We start from the raw sequence: 23,604 nt of genomic DNA on the forward strand, positions 1-23,604 counted from the left end.
CGGCAAAAAAATAGGTAGGGTCGGGCCACCGGAAACAAACAACTTTTTTTGTTACGCCTAATACATTTATTAACAACAGTTTGAAATTAATACTCGATTTGAATGTATTTGATGAACCAACAGAGGCAAAACGTAAAATGTATGTCTCGTACAAATGAAAAGTTAGGAATTTAGTAAGAATGCAGCCAATATGTTTATTCACGTATATCAAATTACTAGCTAATGCGATCGGACTATCGGCGGAAGCCTGGACAGATTGCGTATCGAATGCTGTACGAATCCACTTCAAATGAAGTCCAAAATCTTCAAGAATAGGGTGAACGTTAGTTTGAACGTTCGTTAATTTAATCAGGGTACCGCAGATACAATTACAATTCACTTTGAAAGTAACTGAACTGCCTCATAATTACTAGGTATTCCACCAGATTGCTTTTAAAGAAAATACATATGCTGATAGTCTACAGACAATTTCCGATGTAACGGCTACGCAAGGAGCAAGTTAACTGTGTTTAATTTGCTTCAAAGTGTTGTTTTTCAAAAGAGTCTGCTTGAAAGAGGAGTGGACTTATATAAGAAATATCTAGTTGACAAAGCCCAACACGACACGATTAAAGCTGTTAAAGAAAGAGAGGGGACTGACTGTATGGTCACCGCATATGATTGTCGTGTCACCGCATATGATTGTCGGTGGAGGTCAGATACGAAGAATGAAGCGACCATAATGCCAATTGTCAACATTTAACTTAGACCAACCACGGTTGTGTGTTAACAATTACACACGTAAACATATGCTTTGACAATTTAGTGAATGATTGACAGGTACATACTGGTCCATTATAAAACATTTAGGTAAACTGTTAAGTTAAAATGACATTGTATTTTTCATCAAAATATAAAGGGCTCTGAGCAGACCACACGCCCCATAACGATCATTTATTTTAGTAAATGTATACACGTGGCCAATAAAAACTATTGGTACTCTTTTTGTGTATGAATTTACATCTATACACTATTATCACTTATAACAATAATGATATAACTCGAGGTGTATATGTACTTTCTTTGTACAAAGAAACGTCTTGATATCATCTGTCCAAATGAAACACATTTTGTATAAGCACAAATTCCACAGAAAATAACAGTTAAGAAACGGGTCTCAAGTAACGCTTCCACATATGTCAACCATATTTAAGGAATGTTTCATGTTATGCCTATCCCCACTTTCTCGCTTCAAACAAATAACAAAAAGGAGAACGTGCCTTTTGTGTGTGATATTCAAACGGGCTCAATCTGTGTGTGTGTGCTTCCAAAACGGCTAGTGACTGTGTTTGCAATGTTTTTGTTGATTTGAAGTTAATGCGTACACATAAGCTGGGGATGAGTATAAAATGTTCGATGCAAATCACGGATATGTCTACAAATTGAACGCTGGATTTGAGCTTTACAGTTTTTGTTAAATGATTACAAACGCTTTAGCGAACACGATGTTTTATTTTGTTTAACAACATTGAGCTTCTTCATACGTAACGATTCCAAGTTATCATTTCAGTAATTTAGAAAACACAAGCAAGTGCGATTATTAAAGGAAAATACATGTATACAATTCATAGTGTTACAATTCAACCAAATCACGTGAATACATTATACAAACGTATGTAATAGGACGTTGGTAAAACCAACTCATACAGGCACGTACACGAATGCCAGTCGTACATATATCAGCTACATGTACGCTTTCCATTCGATAGGGAAGCAAACCATGATAATTTCATGTATATCCAATTTTATTAATAAACAATATGCACAATTGTTTAAATGCGAGCTTAACCATATAAAACACCAGTATTAAATACCATTGAAATACTTGCGGCACATTTTGTAACTGCTGATAGAGACACATGGATGGCGGCTTTAAAAAGGCTTCAAAAAGTCTTTAAGAGACCGCGCAAAAACTAAACCTGTTCCGCAACTTCAATAATATGATGGTGAAAAATGGTGTTAATAAACAGTTTTATCACCTTGTTAATACTATATATTCAATGGATTAGTTAAATGCAAACGGGAATAGATTAAAGTATAAAACTTCATGATACGTAATGAAATAACTATTATTTCAAAAACTGTTACAACTTAATAAATAACAACGCACTAAACTTTACCTGATTTCTCGTCATCGGTGTCTTAACTACTACCGCCGACGTTTTGGGCTTCCACTTGACCCCCGAACCTGTCCCCGACCTTGACTGGTGGTGTCACAGGAGTCCGGGTAGGGCAGCCAGATGTTGACGTCACGCCGTTAGAGGCAGCGAGCAATGTCGTTTTCTGTTGAAGACTGGTACCAGGTCTCTGTCTCAGTAAAAATAATATGACAACATTATATATTCAAATGAACTTGATGTATGTACTACGGATTATAAACAAGTATTTCATGTATTTGATAAAAGGCGTCTGTATGTTGTCGTTTTTTCTCTTTTTTCTGAAGTTGTCACTTGTTTTTCTTCTTCTCCATTATGTATAAGGTTCTCTTTTTAATTTAATTTCTTACTTAAATCTTGTTACTTATATTATTATGTTAACCGGTTCTAATACATTTTAATTACTGGCTGAATTCCTCTGTCCTGCTGACAGTTGATTGTCTGCTGCAATTTTCCCGCTTGCGCAAAGATGCCCATAATATTTCTGCAACTTCCGGTTTATAATGTTATACATTGCGGTGGCAGTGCTTGGCTTACCTCCGCTATTCTTGATCCCTGATTTACGAATAATACTATTATCAATGTCAGCTGCTTTAATATTGTTGGGGAATTGAGCTCTTGGTAGCGGACAACTTTGTCCTAAACAGATAAAACGCGCTGTGTGTTTGAAAATAACAACAACATATTAATCAACAAAACATGATGCAAAACAGAATAATTTATTATTTATTACTAAAACCATTCCTTTGTGGACTTTCAAATATAGTAAAGGTTTATTATTTGAATTTATACTTCTGGTTTAAATACCTAAAAAACTTATTGTGATTTTAAATATGCGGATGGGTATTAAAAAACGCACACATAATGTATCAAATGAGTCGCGTTCTGAGAAAACTGTGCAGTTCGCACAGGCTAATCTGGGATGACACTTTCCGCGTTTATGGTATTGTTAGTTTCAAGAAAGTCCCTCCTTACCGAAAATCAAGTTTAGGCGGTAAGTGTCGTCCTTGATTAGCCTGTGCGGACTGCACAGGCTAATCTGGGACGACACTTTACACACATGCATCAAGCCCAGTTTTCTCAGCACACTACTCGAATGTCTTAAAGCGTATGACCTATTTACGTTTATTGCACATCTTATCTGACACTGTTAAACTAATTTTCATGCAGTTTTATAATTTTTCCTGATAATGCACATATACGCATATTTCGGCGTTTCATCAATGGTGTTTGTATATATTCAACTTTTATTAAAAGTAATACCACAGTTGAAACGCTTCTGCAATCATTCCGACCTTCAACTCAAAACGCGTTTCACAATACATGTTACATGTAACGGGATGATATTGAAGTAATGTTTGGAACAATCATCAACAATAATTTAACCTCTGTGATCCACGCATCCGCACAACTTCTTCCATCGTGATTCGCTAGTCGGGGTCGGGTTTCAGTGATTTCTTAATGAGGTCACAACAGTCTGGAGAAGAAGAATGGGTAAGGGGCTAAGTCCTTTGGGCGTATAATAGATGTGTCATATTATATGATAAAATGTGTTGGTGTTGTTGCTGCTGTTGTTGTTGCTGCTGCTGATAATGCCGATGCTGATCTTGATAAGCTTTATGGTGTGGTGATGATTGGTTATGGTAGCTGTGCTTATTCGGGGGTTGCTAAAAATACACAAAAAACCGTAAAAGTGTAAGAAAATTACAAACAAAACACCAGTTAACCTTTTATCTAAATAAAACAAATGAATTTAATGAACTTAGAATCACACAAATTCAGCTTACAATGATTTAAGTACGCAAACATTACACACTGATCACTACAAAGCAGTTTTCTAGTGGTAACATCTTTTTCCGAGGACATGTGACATGGCTAATATGGCATTTAAACGCGGCAATACGTCTTGGGTAATTATTTTGCACTTGTTTTCCGATGAAACAACGACTTTGATGCTTCGTTTAAAAATAGTATTACAATATTACTTTAACAGAATGGTTGTTTATTTATGTGTAACAATTTAACAAACTTGGTTGATATGTATTTAGAGCAATAACCGTAAACGTTAACAGCGGTGAGTGCTACCACGTATGTTAGTCCAACTTGGTGACGCTCTCAAATATTAAGCTACGTTTTATGTTGGTAATATTTGGAGAAATTAGCCCATATAAAAAGTATCTATAAATTCCTTGCGCGTCTTATAAATAAGAATACCACGTATGTTAGCATGACAAATCAAAGCAGGCTCGCATAGTATCAATTATTTAAGCTTAATAAACTTTAAAATACCAAAATCTATTTGTGCTGTGGTTAGGCGTTAAAACATTATTTTGATAAAGTAACAGAATACATTAACACTTAAAGTAGAGTTATTTGTCGTTAAAAAAAATATACTTCTATGAGTTCAGATTCATGATGTTGTTTTATATGCACGTCTGAATATAATCGTTGAAATAATGTATATTAACCCGCTAGTTTCAATAATGAGGCGTTTAACACGGGGTGATCCCCTACCAGAAATTGTTAAAGATGAAATCGAAGTTTAATTATTAAGACTTCTGGGAACGCATACATTACAATTAATTATATAGAAACGAAGACAAGAAATTATTAATGAATATTAACTTTACAATATAAAAGTGATTCTCTCTGTCTCCCTCTCTCCCTGCCTCCTTGCCTCCCTTCCTCCCTGCCTCCCCCCATCCATACCTCCATTCCTAACTCAATCTCTCCCTCCCTTCTCCTCCCTGCCACCCTCCCTCCCCCCTCGCTGCCTCCATCCCTCCCTCCCTCCTTACCTTCAATCCCCCCATCCCTCCATTTCTCCCTCCCTCCTACCCTCCTTCCATCCCTCTCTCTCTCTCTCTCTCTTTGCGAACTTCGAATATTTTGACGCATTGCCCTTACAACAGTAAAGCATAACATATCTACAGCCTTAAATGAGAGTTTTGGTGTTTAAACATTGCGTTACTTCTAAATAATAGGTGAAGCTTGATAACAATTTAGAAAACGCATGTTTGATACTTGAGCTAATTTGCGGATATGTTTATAGTAATCTCAATAAACAGTGGACACCTTTCCATTAACTTTTCATTGTACTATTTATAACATAATATAGTGTTGCAAATTGCTCATGAGCATGTTTGCCGCCAAACCTTTGTGACATTCCCAATCGATGTAAGTAGTCACCAGCGGACACAATTTGGCGGAAGCATTTCTTAATGTTCGTTTCATCGTTGTGAACTATAGTCCATTAAGTCCCATAATTAGCACAATGCAGGAGAGGACATATACTATTCGACATATTCGTACCTTCTTGTAAGCGAACAAGCATCTTATTGTATACCATACCAGTAGTACTTTGCTGCTCGGCATATGCTTATTAATTGTTACGAAGTAGGAAATATTGGCAAAAGATATTTTAAGTAAAGTCATAAAAGAGCTTTTCCAAACAGTACCAGCATATGTATCAATAAATTGTTTTAAAATTTAAAAAAGATAAATACATATAACACAAATAAGGTTAAATTGCTTTATCGATTTCAACATCATCATTTGTAAACGGAATGAGATAACATTTGTGTCGTAACACACAAATAAATAAAAACAAAAACATTCTCAACCCGATTGCTAATAATTCTGCTTACCGGTATGATTGTTTTCTTCTCCAGCACACATTGCCTATATGGGTATATATAAATTGTCTTATGTACTAGTAAGTACTTTTGTTGTGAATTGTTGCACATTACGTAATGTTAAATCATCGCATGAACTTTAATTAGTTAATGCTATAAAACAGATATACTCAGACAACTGAGACATAAGATAGCGAATCAAATGAGTATAACACGCACTTTCAGCAGACCAACTAACGTACAGTGGTCTCAAAATCGTACTGATTAATTACTACTTATCACCGAACAAGATTTAAACTAATAAATCATATATGTCCGAGATTTCAGTTCTTAAACTGCATTCATTCACAAACATAAATATATTATAAATATCATGTTAAATGGAATGATTTTGAAAGGAAAATATATAGAAACAGTCAATAAACAATTTTTGAATCATGCTTGTCGTGAAAGAGTTTATTTTTTTTCATAAAAATAGCCCGCTATGTGCTACGTCATAGTAACGTGGTATTTTTGCGCAGCAAAGGTCATTAATTACCTGGGAAAATTAACAGATCAGGGAAAATTTATAAACTGCTGAATTGGTATAGATGGATGTCGAGAGTCCAATACACTATCACGTGTCTGTTGCGTTATCTCTTTGAAAGTGCTTGACTTTTTTCAGGCTTTTACATCGGTGTAAAGTCTGATATAGCTGGGCAATGTTCATTGGTTCTCAACAGGTAGCGGCGATTTCTCCTGAATTTTCACCCAGGAGGTGCTTGTATTATGCAAGAGGTATATGATTGTATGTTGATAACTTTTCTTGGTTTCAAGAGGTTCTCCTACCTGAAACCTGGGCAGTGGTTTTAAGCTTTTATCGTAGTTGCGCATTTGATAAGCCTAAGTGGTTTGATTAGACAACCTAACAGAATTAAGGTTAACATCTTAGGGAATAAGCTGGGATATATTTGTAGGTAGAAATGATCCTATTCCCTTACTCTTCCGAAATTGCACGGACGATAACAATAGAAAGTATAGTTTACATATTGTTCTGATTCACAGTTTTGAATTTATGAAACATTGAACATTAGTTAAACAATAACTCTTCTATTGACTTACAACGACCAAAACACGTACAAATGATCGCTCAAACCCACTTGTACTGTACAATCGCTTATACCGAATATAAAAAACAACTAAATATTACACGCACACTAGTGTTCTTTTCCGATGTTTAGGTCAGAGTCTGGTTGAAACTATGTGACCTGCTTTGATAAAAAGAAATGTATTAACACTAGATTACGGGTAATCAGCGCTGTCTATACGAATACCTAATTCGTGAGTAAAAAGTACTATATACATATTTATTTATTTTTATTTATTTTCAGGAATTATCTCAATGTATATTTGAATATATTTATTTTTTATTAAAAACACATGTATTGTTAAAGAAATTTCCATTTGAATGGGTTTCGTTTACTTTAAACTTGCGATTAAAAAAGCGATAGCTTAATTTTGAAATACGAGTTGCGTTTGAGGTTATGAAATAGCGAACAATTGCTATGCCATCAGCGCTTTGATTTAGAGGGGACTTATTCAGAAAGGACATTTCGCTTCAGTGTGTTGTTCTCAGAGTTCTTGAAATGAAGATATTTAACAACAGTGTATAATACATAATCCATTACTTGCGTGTACGAGTTAAGTTTCAGCAACGTCTGACTGGAAGTCAATGAAACTTTATAGAAAGCTTAATTGCAAGGAGGATGTGTTTTTACTATCAGCATGTTCTGTACTTATGACATGAGTTATGAGCCTTTAAAAATTTCAGATATAGTATATAATTAAAGGTATAAAAAAATTAATATTACATGTTTGACAGGGTGACAGTAAATTTGTCAACTTTCGGGAAAATACATCAACCTCCGCTTTGCCTCGGTTGACAGTATTTCCTCAAGTTGACAAATTTACTGTCACCCTGTCAGACATGTACTGTAATATTTATATACAATTAAATCCGGTAATCTTGCGCGTCCGATAATCTTGCGCACTCCGCAGTTTGCAAATTTCGCAGACAACGAATGGTTTTCTTAGTGATGAAAGATGGAATTTTACATTTTTAAGAATTAACGAATTTAAAAGGTAAGTATTCCATGCAAAATAAAATTCGATCATTACATTTTAACACTGGTTGCGTCATCCCTATACATTGTACATGTATCGTAAACACTGGCATACTTACAATATTTTCGAAATGAATCACAAAACCCATGCAGTCATTAGCGTTTTCATACTTTGTATTAAGAATTCATCAATCCAACGTGTCATTTAGCATTCCATTGCACAATATCCGATCAGTTATGGTATTTTTAGCCATTGAAAATATATCGCATCAGACGACATTGTCATCATTTCCCGCCATTCTGTATAATCTCCGCATGCGCAATGGCCTAGCTTTGATATTTTCTGTAATCTTTGGAAGCATGATCGTGGTAAAATGAAACCTATTATGCATTAACATTTTTTGCACGCTAGAAATCAATTAATTTAACATTTTAATGTTTCTTTTGCTACAGTCAAAAGAATGCCACCACCATCATCAAATAAACCGAAGTACAGTTATTAATCCACATTAAATTTGAATAGTTTTAGAAACTGATTTTTAAAATAATTTTCTGGAATGTATCTTGTCCCTAATTGGACACCACATGTCTACAATTTTTCTGCAGCAAACAGCAAAGTTTTTTATTTGTTTATTTAATTTCTGTTATTTCAGGTGTAAAATTGATTATACCTAAGGCTGTTTTGTTCTTTCGTGCCACACAAACCAAAATGAAAGCAGTTGTTTAGCCACATGGTGTGGACAAGAGCTGTTGGAATGTGAGGACCAAGGACACCCTTCAGATTTTGCCACATGATATCAATTTCATGGTCGGTAAGTTCTTCTGCCTCACATGGCCGGTTGCCTTTTCCTTCAATAACAGCAAATGGGGTTTGCATAAAGAAAAACCCATTATTATTTAAAGCATACGAATTCTTAAAATTATTTCTTTATTTGTCCTTATTTCTAGATTAACGCGAAAAATCCCAATAAACTGAATTACGCAAAGAAATTCCAGATTTGATCGGTACCAGGTACTTTTCCAAAAAAGCAACACAGTTGCTGTAAACTGTGAAAATCAGTCCCTGTTGTCTTATGGAAATACTGCAGTCAGTATACAAAATATTATTGTTTTGTCAATAAATCACAAACTGTCGTAGTTTTCATTAAATAATGAAGTACAGTATTGAGTAATGAATTTATTCCGGTATTTGCTTTCATTTAAAGTGTAAAGTGTATGCACGATTTTGATGTGTGTTAAATTGTAATATATATTGATAAAAAATTGTTACAATAACACAAAATAGGCAAGAAAAACTATACATTGAAGATGAATTTCATAAAATGCAGCAAAGACAAATAAGCGCCCCGAGCCGATTGTAACGAAGATATTTCGTACATATTTTCCAACAATAACCAAAGCATTCGTCTTTTTATTACATTCGCAGTTAGAAGTCTTGTGTCGTATGAATAAATATCGTTGCAGGAAATTAAAATGATCCGTAAATCTAAATTTAGATTCACACCGTACATGCATGATAAACATACTGGCGAATTCGACAGTACATACATTTTCGACTTCAGAATTGATTATCTTGCTTATTTCGCATCTTGACACATGTTCTTCCTAACTATTATTTTAATTTATATTGAAATATATGTATCATAAGTTTTTTAGACATTTTATATAAATTCATAAATATTTGACAAAATCGTGCATTACCCACTTTGAAAAGAAAGTTAGTTTTACCTGCTTTTTAGGCTTTTCTTTTTAGCATTGTAGGTTTCTCTTGTGAGAGAAAATTGTGGCCCTTTCTCATTCATAATGCTTAAATGGTATTTGTGTCTTATCAGCTTCCGGTCTAGGCTACTGATGATGGCCCGGATACTTATCGGCTCATACTCTCTGCCATCTTGGCGTTGCAGGGATGGAATAAATGGAGCAATATGTTCGTCAAGGACATCGACATCCATTTGATGCATTTCCCTGGTCTCACCTTTGTCAGTAGAAACCTCTGGAACTTTGTTGTGTCATTTAATGTTTTTTTGCTGTTTTTGTTTTCTTCTTTGATGATGTACTGTCAGACATCAGAAAGCTCAATTTTTTTTAATTCATTTGGAATTGACTGGGTAAGATGTTTGGCTTCATTTTGAACTGTAATATTTGTGTTATTTTGATCATCACAATTTGACTCAGTGGCCGTAGTCTCAGTTAAATCCTCATCAAATTGAAGTGCATTTATTCCATATTTTTGCTGAAATTCGTCAAAACTTAATTCCACAACATCTTGAATATTGTGATTTGAAAACAAACCATCCCATACCACATCAAAATTCCCTGTTTCTTGGTTGGACATTGTTGTCAAAATTTATGTAATTTGCTGAAATATGTTTTGCTGCAGTTTTATTTAAATTCTTGATTGTGTATTATTTATTTTTTTATTATTTAAAGAACAATTAACATTTAAGTCTTAAGCAGACAACTTGTTTGGCTGCTGACTTATTAAATAAAATACATGAAATAAAAAAAAACATTTCATATATTTAAATATTTATTTCTGAACAATTGAAAAAAAAGGTTTGCATTGTGTTGATTTTTACATGTAATCACTCATTGACGAGAAAAGTCGATACACAAGGTAAACAATGGCGACCTGCTGAACCGTTTTAAATGACGTCATACAAAAAAGTAGTCCCTGTTAATAATTACGTCATGAGAACGGGCACTCAATATTTGTAAAAAAAATGTTGTTTTTTTGCTGTTTGTGTTGCATTTTGTGTTTAAAATATATTACATATTGGTATCAAATTGTTTGTTTTGTTGAATCTGATTTGATTTTAATAAAAGTGATTACTTTAAAGTCGATTCCGAGTAATATAACCATCCTCCTCCGCCACGCCGGGCAGCTATATTTTAGCATTGCAGAAATAAAGGAAAATATATTCCACAGTGGCTTATTTCGACAATGCACGTCTGATGATGGGATAAATGTTAGGAGCGGTTTGCGGTCAACGTATAGTTAGACGAAAATGAATAGACGTACAGATTCGAAGAAAACGATTAAATTGAGTTTAGACCAGTCCAAAATGTTCGACTCAGTAAGTGAGATTTTGTTTGCATTTTATTAGTTTTCCACGTTTATTCTCAAGAGGTCAAATGTGTGCAAAGATGGTCACGACTGTGAAAGATCAATTGTTAAAATTACATTCTGAAAATTGTAACATAACAATTATATCACTCATGCAAAGTTATTTTTGCTGAACAAAAATATATCATATGACACCGTTGATTACGCTACACATTCATCTTATACACATATGTTTAGATACTTGTTAAGATGTTCGATGCCTTCGAAAACTTACATTTATATGGTTTGCAAAATTATGCATCTAGAAAAAGAAAACGTTAACAAATGTGAACACACAAAATGTTAACATTGAAAATCATATGGAAATTCATTATATAAAAACTAAGATTGTAAATCCTACCACATTTATAAATATGTATGTCATGTTCGGTATGGGTAACTTGTGTATATAAATATAAAATACCTTCCCGAATATATTTATGTCAACCTACATCATTTGTTACGCAAAATATCTAACATACAGTAATGATTAGTATTGAATAAATACTTATTTGGATGTTATATAGCTTTGAAATAAGATGAGCATTAATATAAAGAAATGGATGGCTAAATAATGCGAAAAGTTACACAACACAATAAAAATTGTTAATACGTGAAAAAACTACATTTGCAAACCAGTACAATCAGTACATTTTCAAATCCCATTGCAATTTACAAACGAAGTAAATATTATGTTTTTAATTTTGTCATTTGTCAAAATATATGTATCAGCCGGATACGTAAGCAGACGAAATTTATAAAATGTAAATATATAACAATTACATTAAGTAGCCGATAAGTTAAAAGAGTTAACGACTTTATAAAAAAAATCATTTTAAGTATCATGTTTTGAAAACCGTAAGATCAAAACGAACATATCACAAATACATATGTATGATACAATGTGTTTTTTTTTCAGTATTGTTTGTTGTTATAAGTACGGAGTGATCAACAATAACAAATACGCATGATAAAAGCGATAGTCCTTTTTTAACCTATTATATATATATATAGAGAGAGAGAAAAATTAGCCCATGTAGGTCCTGACGATATCATTAACATGTCTCTGGCAAAGCGGACATTTCCTTACATCATGTGCACAGTTGAAACACATCACGTGGTGGGCGCATGGTAGAAAAAGCGCGTTTGAATTGTTGATTTTACAGATTTGGCATATCAGCATACCCTTTAAGCGTTTATTCTCTTTGTAAACTGTTCCGAAAAATATAAATAGTTATATGTACAAAAATGATAAACAATTTAAAAACAATGCGATTTAAATGTATAATTGAAGAAATATATTGAATTAAAGACATGATTATGTCTTAATATTTTTAGACTAAATAAGAATCCATAATCTATTGGAGAGAAATTCTCGTTGTCTATATTATCACGGACACTGCATACACTTATTGAAACACTTATGTTAACGATTTTTTAAGTTATTCAATTTGAAAGTTTAAGGTTGCTGAAATAAAAAATAAATCGATACTTACCGTCTGTAGGAGCAGCTTCTGTACCCACCTTTTCAAATTGAGCTATTTCATTTACAATGTCCTCAATGTTTGGAAAGGTGATGCCTAAAACCAAGTGACGAAATGACCATGTATGCATATTTGTTTTTAAGTTCATGAAGTTAGACACATAATGTTAATTTCAAATATAAAGTTTTTTTGTACAAACCATTTTGTCTCAGGCGATGAACAGCATTGTCGAAGGCCTCGATGTTAAATCCCATGTCCTCTAAGCAAGTGGTCCTCAGTGTATCGAGATTGAAATCAAGCTGTGAATTATCGCTTTTACGACTTTCTGGTGTATAACTTGTAGTATTCTTAACAAGCATGAAATCAATAAAATTACTGTTATACACATAGTAATACTGTTTCTCCAGAGATATTATCAGGGGTGAAATTTGTGTAAGTATTTAATAGTCCTTTCTTCAAAACAAATAAGCAATGACCTGCACACAACATGCCAACGACATTTGTATACGACAATGCGACATCACACAAGTTAAACATAGGATACAGTTGGATGATTCTCAGGTGACTATTGCTGTTTCAGCATCTTGTGTTATTTATTTATTCGTTACCTTAAATGTTCCTAGAGGGGTTTATTTGTACAGTGCGAACAATTTTGCTTTCATATTCGAGATTTCATGTAACTCAATCAAGTGATAAGTAAATATAAAACATGTCTATACATCTAAAACAAACTTTCAATACTTGTATTGAATGCGATCAGTAACCCAATTATAATTGAAGTTACTAATATATTACCAGCATTTCAGATGTGGCATTCATATTCTGTTGAATTCGTTCAATGAATGCTGCCCCTTTCATTTCCCTTGCGAATCCACATGACGGAAACCATTTGCAATGTTCTGTCCACGGGTCGTCATTTTCCTCCCAGTTTCGCAGTCCCCCATTACAAGAAAAACACCGCACTTCATCACCAACACCTTTTGTAAAAAAAGTTAAACCGTATTCAATAACTAATGGTTTGAAATTCGATTTATTTTAGCATTGCCGAACATAACATTATAAACCATAATATCTATAAAAGTACAATCCCTATTTTATGCAATGACTTTTATAAAGTTTAACATAAAACTGCAATTAAAAACAAGTTTGGCAGTTTAAGTGTGTACATGTTTTAAGTCTCAAGTACGATTTAAGAAGTGAAGTGTATGTGTTGTGTTAGTTTCGAGTATGGTATTTTAAAATGTATAGCGAGTAAAGCATGATGTAAGCTTTTATGTATTCAATATTTTTTCACAATAAATCATATGGTCTCATTAGTAGTTTACAATTGTCTAGTGCAACGATGACATGTATGCATAGTTTATTGCAAGTTACCCATTGCAGATATCGATATACTTTGTGGATCTATGTGTTGCAAAAATATATTTCTGTTTTACATCGGTTTAAGTAACAAACATTATATGTTAAGGGATACCTGTATAGTAAAGACCTGCTTCAGCCAGTTGATCAGGTGTTTTTATGCAGCGGAAGTTTACGTTTTCGAACGTCCTAATTCGGAACTCAAACGTATTAAATTGAGGACTTCTGATTATTTGGTTTCCGTCTGATATAGAATATTTGAATTAAATCAATTTACGGATGATAAACAAGAAATGTATTGGTCGATTTATTATTCATAAATATTCATATTCGGGATTTTAATAATTGTAACTACAAAAAGATGCAATTAATTGGAAACAAGTGTTATGCAATAGAAACATTCAAAATGCAACATGCAAAATCGTATAGTCCATGAGTGACATTGGAATAACCACATATGTAAATCTAGCAATTGTTAAGTAAATGTATGTTAAGAAATGTATAAGTTTTCACCCATACCATTTGTTCCTCCATGGCTTAAAAATTCTTCATACTGGCGTCGACGAACATTTTCTGGATCAATTTTATGTATTTGTGCCTGCAAACAGTGTAAGAATATGCTTGGTTGAACCCTTCTATATTTGACTACAAAAACATGGGTTGTCCACAGTGTGCATGAGAAGACATTTTGAGTGAGGTAAATACAGTGTATACGAGAAACCTTGTGATTGTTGGTCATTTACAATATACCTCAATGTTAATTACAAGTTTTTTTTAATACTGTAGTTCCATAAAAAAAATAAACACATATAACAGAATCATGTTTCTAAAAATATTAAAAACTAGTTTTAAAATGTATGTCGTTTCATATTAAATCTTTAAAGACATGTTGATATTAAATGATAGTAAATGTAATAACAAACATGAACTGAAACACTTGTTTTCTCAGTCAGCGGACATAAACAAATATGATAAGAGAGTGTATGATGGACCAATATACCGTATATAAGTACCAAGAGTCCGTCTCGAATACCACCCGATAATAATATTAAAATTAAGACCTTACGGATAATAAATGGATATATCGTACACATACGTTTACCTGTTGCAGTTTGAGACCGTCTTTTCCAAATATCGATTCCAGATAGGGACACGTCGGTACATGTTTGATGTGTTCAACCATGGGATTGTCCATAGGACTGAAGTCTTTAAGGCCTATTCCGCATTGATAGCATCTGATAAGGTCATTGTCACCTGAAATACATGTCATACGAGAATCATGGAGCTATAGTTGAATCACGTGTGTCTATTTTTTCTCTTTACAGCTGTATATTTCAGTCACATCACGGCGATCAGTTCACTTATGACAGTAACTGACACTTGCTCTACTTGATTAAGAGGAAGGGGAGCAAGTCCCTGGAAATATCTGCATGACCAATCAAAACATATGTGACGTGATCGGTTAGAGAATCAACCCGCGATCCTCTGATTAGTAATTCAGCTGTAACATCTCTGCTAGTCGGCGCGGGAAATAAACGCATAATCTTTTTCATCTCATATGTGCAATTACCAAAGTAAGCTTTTTGGACCGCATTTTAACCGTCGATAGTTGATAGCTGTGCGTCGTTTGTCGTCCGCGATCCCTAACTATTTCATTAACATGTCATCTGATTCTACGCCGCTAGTTAAATGTTTAAAAAAAATTATCTGATGTATATGTAGGTCACCAGAGATAAAAATAGAGATTAAAACTTTTAAAATCTTCATCTCTTAAACTGAAGGGTCAGAGAGTTAAAATTCGATAGGTTACATATTATAGTTATTCTCTACAAAGTCTATTCAAATCACGACACTGGGGACGAAATTGGTTAAAACCCAGGGATCACCTGATTTATATAGACTTGTCGTGTAAATAACTAAAATAAGGATTTTCTCTAAGTTCTCAAATCATACAATCGGGGTAAAACTGACCATTCCACGTTGGCCCTATGATTTGTATAGACTTACATTGTAAATACCTTTTAAAATATTATTATCTTCAAAGGAAAAGGTCATAGTATTATATCAAGCTTACTCAATCAATCACACGGGGGTCAATACTTTTTAAAACAATATTGTCTACGACTGTAAAGGTCACTGGTTTAACATTAGGTTAGCAACAACTTGCAGTTGTCCTCTACTTAGTTTGTTCAAACCATGCTTTGCCAAGGGTGTCACATGGTTTATATAGAAATATTAAGAAAATACTTTCAAACATTGATTCCCGGACACCATAAATTCCATAGTGTTCATATAAGGTATAAACAACAGATATAGGTCCTATACACAGTGTGTTTTAATCAATGGTCTGTGGTCAAAAATGGCACGTAGTGTTTACATGATTTGTAAAGACTACAATATCAATCAATTAAACATATCTCCTTTGAATCAACACTAGTTGGAAGTTGGTAAGTTGGTGTGTAACGTCGTTAAGTGGTCCTCTGCAAAGTTTGTACAAATCATTCCCCTAAGGTCAAAACTGTCAATTTCCAAGCGATCATATGCTTTGGATTTTTTTTTAAATCATATAAAGAATCTTCTCTGAAAGCACAAGTTCAAGTTCCATGGCTTTAATAGTTGGTAAGACACGTCAAGTTTTTGCCCGGTACAACGTTTGTTCAAGTCATGCCACTGGGGTAAAAGCTGAGATGATGTGATTTGTAGTGACTTATATAGTGCATTACTTAAAAAACCACATTCTTCTTTAAAACAACAAAGATGTAAGGTTTATTATTTTATGTGTAATTTCGTATAATAGTCCTCTTCACGGTTTGTTCAAGGAGAATGTATGGGGATCAAACCTAGCCGCGCTACAGAGATGATTGATATAGACTTATATTGTCAAACAGCTGTACAGCATTTTCTCAGAAACAAAACGGCCGAGAGGTTTAATTGTTTTAACTATGTTCAACTGTCAAAATTGGATTGCCTGAATGTTTTAGGGTGAAATGTTTGTATTGGATTCCAATATAACAGCAATGTGTTTGGTATGTGACACCAGAATGAGGTCAGTTACAAATATTAACCAAAATTATTCCCCCCTGCGTTCAAAGCTAGTCACGCAGCATTACACAGATGGACAAGATATGGTCATATTGCTATTCGTGTTCTTAAACTATTTCGAACCATGACCACTCATCTGCTGTTTTATAAACATAAATTGTCGTACACATATCCTACCTGTATAAAAGAAACCAGCAAATACACATTCCTCAACAGTCGGGGTTGTGTGCGGCCATCCGGAATATGTCTGAAACCTACTTGATTCTGTGCTGTATTTTTGATACCTGGGAGGTTTTCGTACCGCTGGAAGCGATGAAGTATGAACATATTGGTCAGCAGGAACAGCTTCGTTAGAACTAGTTTCCGCTGAATGAAGGCTCGCGACGTTGTTAGTTTCAAAATCAATGAAACACGCACCAGAGTGTGAGGAGTTGTCTGGTGTAGTGCATACCTGCCTAAGTGTATCATTCCTGTTTTTTGAACTCGAACCTGATGTGACTATGGCAGCTTTCTGGTCATTCAGTGTTTCTGGATTAATGCTCTCAAATTTAATAAGAGCGTATTGAGACGAGTCGAGTGGGTATAACTCTGCAGTTTGAAGTACTTTCTTCTGTACGGAGATTATAGGCCTCTCTTTGTAATTCGTTTCATGCAATTCTTCCAACTCCATATAGCTTACGTATCTGCGATTTGAATTCTGTATATATTTGTGAAGACGTTCGAAATTTTGATAATTATCAATTGATTTATGTGCAATTAAGTATTTGCCTCCACATTCATCCCATACGATCACCTCGTTTGACATCAAAATTTTAAAAATATCAATTCGTTTCAAAAGTCCACGTTCCTTCATTTGCCTGATCATACCAGGAACATCCGGTAAAAAATACACTTCCATTTTGCAACCATCCCTTCTATAGTAAATTACGTTGTCTGCGAATAAAGCGATGAGACGTAATATGGCAAACCCAGTGTCCATTGGGGATAGAGTCGTGGGAAGTCTTACCACTGTTATAGTAAATCCATTATCAGTTTTGTCGTATTCTGTCATTTTTTCCGTAGGCACTGTGCTCTTATGTAAATATGTCGACATCCTCTATTAGTAATAGGTCACTAAAAAGAAACACAAATCGAAAGTAAGTGAAATAAACACAGATATTAGACTAATGTAAAGATATCAAATATTAAATAGCAACATATTCAAATCTGAAATGTCTTTTCACAATATATATTCATATCAATCGACAGTATCGATTGTTTAAATGCTACTCATAAATTATCCACCATCAAACAACTATGGCTGCAGTACCATATTTCAGACGCAAATCGAAAGTGCGTCGTTTTTTATTAGTGTAGTGTAATCCAAATTGTTATCTTGCTTGACTAAGTAAACATTTAGATTTCATATTCAACTACATCCGCTACACGTTGCTCTGTTTCGATAACAGCATTTTTATTTTACATCAAAGGTTTGTGTTAACTATACGTAATTTGATTTCTTAATAGCAACGATAGAACTGCGCATACATAGAAAATTACATGTACTTCTTAACAGGAAGGTAATTCATGGATGTTTATTTCATGACATGCCATTAACGATAACGAATTAAAAAAAACATTTATTAAGCGAGCACTCTCTTTTAATGATTTTATGGACATGGAATTTAAAATCAATAAGATTGTGTCTAAATACACTGCTGCCTTTTGTCATCAAACAACTCTCGTATACTCTCGTACGCAAGCCTTATCCACATACCTGCATACATACATTAATAAGTATGAGAAGATAAAATAAAATTTGCAATCTTACTTTTATTGTTAGTAAATCAAGGCGTAAATCCCTTGATATACGGTATAAATTTAGTGTAGGGCAACTGTTTTTATGCATTGAAATTCATGGCTATATATATATATATATATATATATACACCCATCAAGTTTCATGCTGAAATCGTGTAACGTATCTTAGAAAAGTTACATAACACAAACCCAACAAATGGCAATTTTATTTAAGAAAGTGTAGGATTATACTGCAAGTTAATTCTCCTTATTGATTCCTAAACACCCACCCATGTTCCATGATGAAATCTTGTATCGTTTCGGAGATATTGTCCTCAAAACTAACATCATAACAAACAACACGTGGCAATAACTCTTATTTTAGGAAGTAGTGGGTTATGGTTCTTAAGCATGTCACATACCCCCATCGATATCAATACACCAATGAAGTTTGGTGTTGAAATCTTTAAGTTGACATATAGCACTAAAAAGTTGCATCATACAAAAACAAAAGGCAATAACGCTTAATTGAAATAAATTCGGCTAATGGTTCTTGTGCATGCACTTGTCCACATTGATATTTATACGCGCATGAAGTTTCATGTTTATATCTTATATAGTTTGTGAGATAAAGCCTTTAAAATTTTGTGACAGACCGACGGACGGACTGACTGACGGACAAGCGGACGGATAGGACAACGCCGATTTTATTTCCCCTTAAACGCGTGCAACGTGCTCCATAGCAAAGAGAATGTGTATTTCAGTAGATTTAACAAATTATTAAATATACAAATCACGTACTAACGGAAATACAAAATATACTTAATTATTTCAAGTATGATCGACTCTGAGTTACATATATGGGCAGACAAACAAGCAACACGCCAAATGAAATATTCGATTAATAAACAATGCAAATTACATACCTCTAAACACATAGTATAGGTATACTTGAGTTCACATGTACATCCAATTTCTTTACAAGAACGAAAACACGCTGCTCCACGTTCATTTAAACCACTTTATTATCAAGTTATACAAGTTATTCGGTTTTTGTAGGAACTCATTAACACTTGTTTGCACATAAGTTCAAATATATCTGTTCTTAATCCATGCGGTAATGTATTGTCATTTAAATTAGAGGACCTTAAATCACTTGTGAACATTTTAATTGTATGCGAGTTCATACACTTGTAAAACCTTCTTTTTAACCATCAATTAATTGAGTTCCGGGTAAGGTCCATAATTAACTTTACTTCAAATTGGCCTAAAGTATTTCCTTCCATGAAATAGTATCTATCGTTCGGAAGTACCATTTGTCTTTCACTGCTCTGCTAGACGAAACGCTCCTGTTAGTTACTATTCAAATTGTCATAATACACAAATGACATGCAAACGTAACTACGTTTATTAAATTAACGGTGATCCCATTTGCTCAATAAAATGGAAAACAACACACGAATTGCATAAGTAGTTTGTTAATTGTTTTACTATTTATCTATTTTGGTTTTCCATATTTGTGTCTTTAGACGGCATATCACACATGACATTGATTGCCATTGCTGGTATCAAAAGGGCTCAGAGCGTAACATGATATCGTTCACAGATAAATTGAGCGACTTGATTTTTACTTTGATCAGCCAACAAATGTTTGTTTTGGGGAATGTCCCTTATCGTGTACTACAAGCTAACTGTCGCCGGAATTCCTCTCCTGATAAGTTTTTTTGCGTTTCATAATTTCTAAACATTCTGATGAGAAATAGTCGTTTTAAGTCGTGGTAAAAAGTGCTGTATGCTCTTCAGATAACTCTACAGATAGATAACTGAAGCATATAAACATTTAAAAAGAGATACTCAGCGTTATTGTGCCAATGTGTATGTTATACAATGTTTTGTTCTGAAAATATTACCTGCATGTACTATACTCATTGATGAAGCGATGATCAGATCCAAAACAGATATCAAGCGCTAACAAACGGGAAACTCAAACATAGAGGAAGCCTTAAATCAACACAGTTCTACTGTCTTTCCATGTTTAGTTAATGTGACATATAATATATTTTTAATTAAAGGAACAATGAACATCCTAAAAATTAATCGCCGTGATCACATAATACAAATCCGAAACATTCTTCTGTTAAAATTAAGCACATGTTACGTTATTTAAGCAATCGTGGAAGAAGACATTATATTGTATCAGCAATTACAATAACAGAAAGTTGAATAAACGAGCAGTATACAACACTTATTGTACATGTACCATAAAATACGTTGTTGAACTATAGTATGTATCCTATAATGTATAAATTTTTAATGATTGTTTGTATCGTTTCTATTTTTGTTTCCGAATATAATGTCAATATTATGATTCAGAGTGCAAGTATTATGTCGCATCGTTGATAGATACTTATTTCAAACAAGCATGTGCATAATTACAAAGATATACAAAATATATGTTGTGTAAATATATGTTTGAATAGGCTACGAACGAAATACCTAGTCTTTTAGAGTTATTCTCCTAAACACATAATAAGTATGTATTTATGTAAACAACATTAATGTATTTAAGCAATAGAACATTATATGGTAATTAATACAAACTGCAATGGACATATAGAATAAGAAGTTGACCTAATTTTCAGAGGTGAAAATTGAAATAATACTAAAGTTATGACAAACTTATGAAAGAAATTCTAAAGCATCTATATACATAAATATTTTGCACGAACGAACACACGCTCCACGTTCATTTTAACCACTTTATTATAAAGTTATGCAAGCTATTCGTTGTTTGTAGGAATTCCTTAACACTCCTTTCTGCATATTTACATCAAGTTCAAATACATCTGTTCTTAATCCACGGGTTAATCTATTGTCACTCATATTAGAGCCACCTGAAATATTTTGTAGGCATTTGAATTTTCATGCGAGTTCATACACTTGTAATACGTTCTTTGTAACCATCAATTAATTGAGTTCCGAGTAAGGTCCATGATTCACTGAAAACTTCAAATTGGTCTTAAGTATTTCATTCCTCGAAATAGCATCTTTCGTTCGGAAGTACCATTTGGCTTTCACTGCTCAGCTAGACAAATTGCATAAGTAGTTTGTCAATTGTTTTCCTATTTATATATTTTGGTTCCCGAGATGTGTTCTTTAGACGGCATACCACACATTAAATTGATTGCATCATTGGTATAAAAAGGGCATAGAGCGTAACATGATATCGTTCACAGATAAATTGAGCGACTTGATTTTGACATAATTGATCAGCTAACCAATGCTTCGTTTGAGGACTGTCCCTTAACGTGTACTATAAGCTAACTGTAACTCTCCTGATAAGGTTTTGTGCGTTTCATAATTACTAAACTGATTGATGAGAATAAGTTGTTATAAACCGTGGTATGAAGTGCTGTATGCTCTTCAGATAAATCTACCGATAGATAACTGCAACATATAAACATTTTAAAAGAGATACTCAGCGTAATTGTGCGAATATGAATGTGAGACAATGTTTGCTTTGTTCTTAAAATATTACTTGCACGTACTATAATCATTCATGACGCAACGATCATATCCAAAACAGATATAAATGTGAGTCAAACGAAAACAAACGGGAAACTCAAAAATAGAGAGAGCCTAAAATCAACACAATTCTACTTTCTCCCCATGTTTAGTTAATGGAACATATGATATATTTATAATTAAAGGAACAATGAACATTCTAAATATTGATCGCCGTGATCACATAAAACAAAACAGAAACTTGTTTTTCACGAAATAAAAACAAATCGTCACTAATGCACTTTATTTATTAAAACGTTTATTTCATTCGATTTATCCCTTAATAATAAATATAATGTCATACATTGCGATATATTCGTATAGTAATGTAACCGGTTATTACCAACATGGCTGACGACGCGTTTTCCCTTTTGTACATGTTCAATTTTTGCGGGTTTTTTTCCTTTTGCAAATCTAAAATCAAATTTAAAACTACTTCAATGCTCTATTCCAGAGTCATCATGTTCCTCCCAGTTATTTATACCTTAGTTACACGAAAAACACCGAACTTTGTATTCCGTATAAAGTAAGAGTTTATAATAACAATGCATAGCATCATTGTTATTCCAAATATCGCAATGCGTTTTGTAAGGAATGGGATGAAATGACACATCACGCGTTCAAATCAAGGTATGTTCTAGTACGAATTCCACAGACGAGAGCAGAGTCATTAATACGTAGAATGCTTAGTTTTTTTAAAGAATACAATTGCTGAGTGTGTTAAAGATGTGATGTTGTATTGGACGGTGTTGTTGTTTGATTTATTTAACTGAAAGTCTGTAGTGTATTCAATTATTAGTTGAACAGACATTGCTTGTTGGTTTTAACTTTTAAGTGTGGTTGTCGCCTTACCTTATGTTTCAGCACGTAATCAATATTATTTAGTTTATCTTCAAAATATAAAAATAATGACCAAAAAATGCAATCGTAACGCAAAATAAGTCAATCAAATATTTGCAATCATATATTCGCCCATGGCTTAATCATTCGGAACGAACTTTGCTTCGAGGTTATGACATAAGTCATTATTACCTTTATGCTATACCAATGGGTCGTCTGACTTATATCCTTAAGACCAATGCCGCATTGAAAACATCAAAGAGCAGATCGCAATCACCTGAAATAATTGTTTGTGTTAGAATAACACAATTATATTTCTGAGGTCTGGAATTACTATGCCCGACTCGTTCAACACGGGTTTTTTTACCATTTCAATTCGCTAATTCCCGTCAACTTTTCCGTGGACCAGTGCAATATATATTACGGTAGTAAACAGGTATGTCCAAGACAAAAAACAACTAACATCTTGACTAATCATACACCTCCATAACAGTAAAA

The 23,604-nt window shown here is 33.6% G+C and overlaps 1 protein-coding gene across 1 annotated transcript in view; it reads right to left on the minus strand.

Moving 5' to 3' along the window:
* LOC127852633 (uncharacterized) overlaps nt 1-18,213 on the minus strand; it is a 56,592-nt gene extending 38,379 nt beyond the window's left edge. The window contains exons 1-4 of the mRNA XM_052386586.1: nt 17,101-18,213; nt 14,978-15,135; nt 14,401-14,479; nt 13,997-14,125 (exon numbers count right to left, since the gene is read on the minus strand). Coding sequence (XP_052242546.1) covers nt 13,997-14,125; nt 14,401-14,479; nt 14,978-15,135; nt 17,101-18,016 — 1,282 coding nt within the window. The 5' untranslated portion in view covers nt 18,017-18,213. The remainder of the gene's footprint in view (nt 1-13,996; nt 14,126-14,400; nt 14,480-14,977; nt 15,136-17,100) is intronic.
* Nucleotides 18,214-23,604: the final 5,391 nt, after the last annotated feature.

The sequence above is a fragment of the Dreissena polymorpha genome, chromosome 12, assembly GCF_020536995.1.
Source record: "Dreissena polymorpha isolate Duluth1 chromosome 12, UMN_Dpol_1.0, whole genome shotgun sequence".
In the NCBI taxonomy this organism is placed as follows: Eukaryota; Metazoa; Mollusca; class Bivalvia; order Myida; family Dreissenidae; genus Dreissena; species Dreissena polymorpha.